The 7,570-nt window shown below is 31.1% G+C and overlaps 1 protein-coding gene across 1 annotated transcript; it reads right to left on the bottom strand.

Annotated features, from left to right (window-relative positions):
* Nucleotides 1-706: 706 nt before the first annotated feature.
* LOC105786133 (hypothetical protein) lies at nt 707-1,179 on the bottom strand. The gene has a single exon (XM_012612446.2). It carries the CDS (start codon nt 1,025-1,027, stop codon nt 815-817), a length of 213 nt encoding a protein of 70 aa, XP_012467900.1. The 5' UTR covers nt 1,028-1,179; the 3' UTR covers nt 707-814.
* Between the last annotated feature and the right edge of the window lie 6,391 nt (nt 1,180-7,570).

Below are 7,570 nucleotides of genomic sequence, written 5' to 3'. Positions count from 1 at the left end.
GACTATTCTCATCTCTAAACCTCATACTATAAATATCTCTTAAGTCAAAAATGGACGAAAAACACTTTTTCCAGAAATTCTTAAAATGTCTCTTTTTTTTCAAAATCACTTTGAAGAAGTACTCCTAAACTAAGCCTTAAACTCTTAACAAAATTCGATTAGCTTAAACAAGATTTACATGTTATGAGACTTAAAATCATAATAAATTTAGAGAAAATCCTGTACTCAAACCAAAGATGTAAAACTCCTATGAAATGCAATTTGATTATGGATGATTTCCACCTATCAATTTACAATTCAAATATATATACATATACTAAAGCAACAACAATAAGATCAATGACAAAAAAGAAACACAACAAAAAGAAGGCATTAAAATATTCCAAAAGGGTTAAAACTGCTATTAGTCCCTATCTTTTATAAAATGACTTTAATTTGATTATTTTAGTTTCGTATTTTTTAAAATTTAAAATTTTAAATTTTCACCTTTATTATTTCTAAAATTTGATGCAACAAACATAATATTATATGTATAATATCATATCTACTTGTTATTTTCATGTATTATTAGTTAATAGATTAACAAATATCATTTTCATCAAGATAGGAATTTCAACAATTCAGAAGGTGGAAAACATAGACTAAATCTATAATTATATATATTATATAGTACTAGCAATTGAATTTAATCAAATAGATAACAAAATTTTCAAAAATGGAAAAATATATAAACTAAAATTGATAAAATTAAATTACAAAAACTAAATACACAACTTTCACAGCTAGAATTTAGCAATTCCAAAAGATATCATTATTAATCATAAACGTAAATATGAAGATCAAGGGCGATAAGGAAGATAGTAATGAGACCAAGGTAGATAATGGAATGAACGAAAATGGAAGCTCCATTGGTTTGCATGTTTCCGAACTCCACAACCTTGTTCTTCGCCGGTACCTGAAACAACAGTCCGGGACTTAGCAACACAAACAGCACTGTCGCTACTATTACCGGACCCCAATCCGCCATTGATGCTTTCGATCGATCCCCCTCTTGTTTTGGTCTTTGGGGTTTTGAACTTTTGATAGAAAAATATTAGAAACCGAAGAGAAAGGTTTTTGTTTGGGGGTGAAAGAAAAGAGAAAACGTGTGGTGCTGAATGAGAGAGTAAAGAAGAAGAAGACGACGAAATGAGACGATCCGTATACCAATTATTGAATCTTTGTCATCTGGTGTTGTAGACCGACCGGTCATGTAGGCCCACGTTTGGATTAAAAAAAATTTTTGATCCTATTCCTCTGGTTGTGGAAGTTTCTCGGTATAAACGAGACACTGATGTTTATAAATTATTTTAGTTTGATATAAAAAAAATTAAATTCAATTTGTTAATTATAGAGTTGAGCTCGAGCTGCTCGATTGAACAAAATTCAAGTTCAATAATATTCTATTTGAACAACTTAAGAGTTTTATATGGAGTTTTTCATATTATCATATTATTAAATTAAGTTATTACTCTTAATATATATTATTAATGTAACACCCTTAATCCACATTCGTCACCGAAATAGGATTTCAGAGCATTATCGATCAAACAGACATAATTTCAAAATATTTCATATCATATAATATTCAAGTTAAAATCAATCAAACTCATACATATTGTCCCTTATTCAAGCCCTCAAGGCTCAGACTACATGATAGAAACAAATCGAGACTAATTCGAAAACTCGGAGAATTTTTTGCGAAATATTAAAAAATTTTCAAAGCTGCAAGGTTCACATGATCAGGAGACACGCCCAAGTCTCAGGCCGTGTGGGCATTCGAAATAGGGACACACGGTCGTGTCCCAGCCTGTGTTTATACCCGTGTAACTCTCTGACTTGAGTCACACGGCCAAGCCACACGCCCGTGTGCCAAACTATGTGCCCTATCGAAATGGCTTCGCACGCCCATGTGCTAGTCGTGTGTCTCACAAGGCCCAGTCACACGCCCGTGTGTCTAGCCGTGTGGACTCAATATGTACCTTTAACAACAAGTCAAAACAATCATCCTAGATGTCTAACCAATGTACCCTCATAAGTACCACAATTATATCCTCAAAACATATCAATGAAACATCAATCAAATCTAATTTGTAAACATGCCAAATTCAATCTATTTTACCTATTCCATGTTCATTTAAACATTAACTTAATTATGTCATAATATGACCTCAAACATAAACACATATTTATATGTATATAACAATTCAATATTAACTTATAATCTTCTTTACAAACAATCCACAAACACTACACCAAAACAGGCTTTTAGCGGCGTTTGGACAAAAAATGCCACTAAAAATCGAGCATTAGCGGCTCTTTATGTAAAACGCTGCTAAAGATCGAGCATTAGCAGCGTTTCTAGGAAAGCGCCGCTAAAAATTAGCATTAGCGGCGTTTTTCCAAAAAACGCTGCAAAAAGTCTAAGCCCAACGACATCGTTTTGTACCTTTCAGATCTTTAGCGGCATTTTTAAAAAAAGCACCGCTAATGCTCAGATCTTTAGCGGCGTTTTTGAAAAAGCGCCGCAAAAACATTTTATCTGCTATTTACTATTTAATTTATTTTTAATTGAATATTTGTTAAAAATGGATAAATTTGAAATAATGACACGTAAAATAATTTAAAATAAAAAACATAGAAACATATTTGTTAAAAATGAAGAAATTAAAATACTATTATTTAAAATAATTTTAAAAATTTTGTGTACATGATTGATTGATTTTTAATTTATATATTAAATAATTTCAAATATAATTGTAAAAGATGCGATAATATTAATTTTAAAATATTTAATTTAATTATCATTATAGTTTAGGGTTTAATATACATGGTTTAGGGTATATATATGGTTAATTTAACTATCTATTTTAGATATATAGGACCAAATTATAACAAATAAAATAAAATACAAAAACTAAAACTAAAATCATTCCACATCGAACATCTAGCAAAATAATTATATTTTAGTTAGGAAGAAATATCTCTAATAAAATAGAGATTAGATCGGAAATGAACAATATAAAATCATAATTAACGCCTCAATCTTTAATAGAAATTTGATATGTGAGAGATTATTTGATAGTAAAATAATTTTACTTTAAACAAATAGCGTCATTTCATATAGCAAAACATTTAGCGGCGTTTTTATAAAAAAAGCCACAAAAAATAATTTACTTTAAAAATAGCCATTTTATATAGCAAAACATTTAGTGGCGTTTTCATAAAAACGCCGCAAAAAATAAATCAATTTATAAAAAACAAAATAAAAATTTTTTAGCATAGTAAAACGGTATCATTTGGTTCAAACTGAAATAATTTTTTGCGGCGTTTTTAGATAAGCAATAGCAGCCGCAAAGATAATTTCATTTTACTCGGTTTTATCCCAAAACTCCCCCCGAAAAACAACAGTCAACTAGTTTTGCCTAACAAGGTTATTGTTCTCTGCTGTGGTGTTGAAGGCATATATTACCCAAGCCTCCACTCCTTTTTGGGATGTTTTTTGTAAAAGGCAGGTTTTATATTTTCAGTTTTTTTATTATTTTAAATCAGGGTAAATTAAAAGTTATTTGGAGACAGTGTGCAACAATAAAATATATTAAAATTTAAGTTGAAATTTGTTCCAGATCTTCAACCGCAGGTAGTATATAATTTTTCCTTTTGATGAATACAATATTTCATTACAGGCCAAACTAATGTTTGGCAAGTTGGATAGATAATAGGAGACATCTTACTCAAAATGTATATTAGCTTGCCTTAAGTTCATGCATGAGAATTTTTCTCTTTAATATATTTACGATGTCAAATTTGGATCAAGGAAATTGTATCTGTTTTGTTGTTGGTTTGATATGTATTTTGCATTATGAGTTCATCTTAGCTAAAATATGTTGACTCATCGGATTTTTGCAGGCAAACTTATCTGCTACTGGTGATGAAGCATGGAGGGACAAGGAAGCTGTTGTTTTGGCTCTTGGTGTAATCGCTAGAGGTTGCATCAATGGTCTTTATCCTCGTTTGTCTGAGGTAGTACTCGTTTAGTTTTTGAGATAGATTATGGAATGATGCATATAAAACATTCATCTGTTTTTGTTAAATCATGTTATGCTCCTAAATTGATCATTGTTGTTAAATATGTTTATGTGTGCAGATTGTGGCATCTCTAATTCCCCTTTTAGATCATAAGTTTACTCTCATAATGAGTACTTCTTGTTGGACACTTTCTCAATTCAGCAAATACATTGTTCAGGTATGAATGAAAATTAGCCTCCCTTTAAATGCTGTGTGGTTGTCAATACCTTTTTCTAATTTAGTAATGAATGATTAATAACCCCTTTGACCGACTATAGTTTATGTGTTTGCATCATATACCAATCATTTGTTGTTCTTGGTACATACCGCCGATAAACTTATTTTATCGGTTTCTTTGGCATTGGATTTTATGTTGAGAATTCTCATGTTTCATCCATTCGGGATAGTGGTAATAAAAAAGGCTATGAGCAATTTGACATGGTTCTTACGGCTTTCCTGCAAAGAATATCGGATACTAACAAGCTGGTACAAGGGGCTGCTTGTTCTGCTCTTGCAATACTTGAATAGGTTGTAAACTTGCTGTATGACCAGTTACATTTTTGGGATTTAAATTCTTACAAGTTTCAACCTTTGCCTTATACATTTACATGAAGCTGCTTAAAAGTTGGCACCAATCAAACTAGGTATGTGTTTTCTTGGTTTTTTATATATATTCTTTTCTTTTGACAAAGAACTTGAGGTTTAATTAAATTTGACTAAGGACTTGGAGTTGAACTAATTTGATTCTTGTTTTTTATTTTATTGGCAAGAAAGATAAAATATTTTATTTATCAAATAATCTAAAAGATTTTGAATTCATGATTATTGGTTTTGTGAGCATATTAGACAAGACAAAATTTATGTTTAATGCATGATTATTGAACTTGTTTCATTTGTTATCCTTTTGCAATAGGAGGAACTGAGGTATCAACTATTTGCGCTTGTGAAACATTCCGGATTCAGACCTACTTCGGACACTATGTTTGCTACATTCAATAATTTATGGTATAACATTTTTCAGCTCATTAGATTGATTCAAACATCGCAATCCTCCAGCCCCCAACCACACAAAAGATATAAATGAATATACGCATATGTAGTAGGCACACTCATCGTGGCTCGTCGTAATTTATGTTACTTTTATTGTATTCATTTTCCTCTAATCATGTTATAATACTTTAGTTCAACTTTCACATTCATCACATTTTAAATTATTGCACTGATCTCTATATTAGCAAAGGGATAATTTTCAGTTTAAATCGAACTTTTAGGTCAAGTCATCATGCTATTGCATTCTCCTTTCGCTTAAATCGAACTTTTGGGTCAAGTCATCATGCTATTGCATTCTCCTTTCAGCTTTTATTAATTCTTTTCGTCCTTTAAAGTGATACGTTACATCTACATACTAATTTTGTGGTCTTCAAAAACTCTCTTGTGGTGCCCCACCTAACGTCAACCAGATGAGATTTCGGCCTAATCTTGTCATATCTGGAGGTGAACCATATGCTGAAGATGGATGGAGAAATCTTAGAATTGGGAACACATATTTTAGTGTAAGATCTCCACCTTTAATTGTATTTTACCTCAATCCAGACGATAGTGGATGTTAATATTCTCTCTTAACAAAACCCATAGTTACTTTTATTGTAAACATTTTGATGGTACTTAGAATAATAGTGCATAATGGTCATGTTCTATCTTTTGTAGGTTACTTGTGTTGAAGAAAAAGCTGTGCTGTCTCAGGAAGCCTACATTTTGCTCTATACTAAATAGGGTATACCTTACTTTTCAACTGTAATAGAAGTGCAAAAGCCTTGTGCAGACCCTGGAATTTCTGATTCTTCACCAAAGTCCTAGATGACATAGACTTTGCCTCCAATCTTGAGGTGGAAAAGAGTGCCAACTGCAGCGCCAATGAAACTAAAGATGTTGCTGATAGAGCTTCAACTCAATTCTCTTGCAATGTGTATAGTCATAGGCAGGTTCAACTAGTTAGTCTGTTTCTCATATGTATTATTTATTTTAGTTTTGATTCTAAATTTTTATTTTTACTTTAATTTTTACGACGACTTGAGTTCTAACTTTTTGATTTTAATTGTGTTATTAATTTATTATTTTAAATTTTAAAACTAAATTTATTAATTTTTATATTTAGTTTTAAAGTTAAAATTTTCATAGAAAATTTAATTTAAATAATATTTTTTATTTATCCTTAAAAGTATATTTAAAGTTCAAATTTAAAAATAAAACATAATATATAATATTTATCATAAAAATAAATATTATTTGATTAAAATAATTTTTTTTAAAGGTCATGGTTTTTAGCGGCCTTTATGGGAAAAGCGCCGCTAAAGGTCTTGGTCTATAGCGGTGTTTGTGGGAAAAGCGCCGCTAAAGGTCTTGGTCTTTAGTGGCGTTTTTTTCTAAAAACGCCGCTAAAGTTAGCGACGCGTTCTTTAGCGGCGTTTTTTCTGGCGCTTATCAAAGCGCCGCTAAAGGCCTAAAAAAGCGCCGCTAAAAGCCTATTTTGGTGTAGTGAAAATGCTTAATATTTAGACACCCTAGGTACATGCCGACAAAAAGAAAAACATAACCACGTTTGAGTTCGGGACAAATTGTTGGATGCTGAATCAGCGATCAAAATTAAGTACCTAACCTGCGCATGGAAAACAAAACTGTACGTTGAGTAAAAACTCAGTAGTATTTCTATAATCGAAATATAAAAAAAAATGGAATCAGAAATATACAATCTAATTATTTCAATAACCATATCACATTTTATTTGTTTCACAATATCTCAATTCTCATATTTTCTATATAAATAGCTTTTCACAATATATTACACATATCATTTAAACAAAAATTTTGTTCATTCCATATCCAATTCATGAATACACAATTCATGTGTCTCAATCCATATTTCAATTCATTGTCTCATTTTCATTTCACATACAATCATCTAACATCAATCATAATGCAATTTGAATTAATTACCCCTATTAATACGTCTCAGACGGATACACGGATCCAACCAAACACACTAGTTTGGCATCCAATGCCTCATCGGATAATTCGAAGTAATAATTTGACACCTAGTGTCTCACCGGCTAAACCGAAGTAAATTGGCACTCAATGCCTCATCGAATATATCTGAAGTATACCTGATCATTGGCCGGGCCACCTGAAATTTGGGAGGGTTTGGGCAAAAATATAGGCCCGAAAAATGGGCTTGGACAAAATAAGGCCCGTTTAAAAAATGGGTCGGGCCTCAGGTAAGGTATTTTTGGCCAGGGCCCAGCCCGAATTCACTAAAAGACAAAAAAATCTATTTTTTTAATGTTATTTTCTTGTTGTTTTCTCCCTATTTTGCTACCATTTTACAATTATGTTGCTACTATTTTATTGTTATTATTTGGATACTATATAAAACTTATTTTATTATTAATTTTGTTATTATTTTAAA

The sequence above is a fragment of the Gossypium raimondii genome, chromosome 7 (assembly GCF_025698545.1).
Source record: "Gossypium raimondii isolate GPD5lz chromosome 7, ASM2569854v1, whole genome shotgun sequence".
Taxonomy (NCBI): domain Eukaryota; kingdom Viridiplantae; phylum Streptophyta; class Magnoliopsida; order Malvales; family Malvaceae; genus Gossypium; species Gossypium raimondii.
The sequence above is the reverse complement of the archived record's forward strand: the minus strand, read 5'-3'. Positions and strand labels throughout refer to the sequence as shown.

Bases quoted from the DNA above. Each gene is read 5' to 3' on its own strand.
- LOC105786133 (XM_012612446.2), bottom strand. From the start codon at position 1,027: ATGGCGGATTGGGGTCCGGTAATAGTAGCGACAGTGCTGTTTGTGTTG.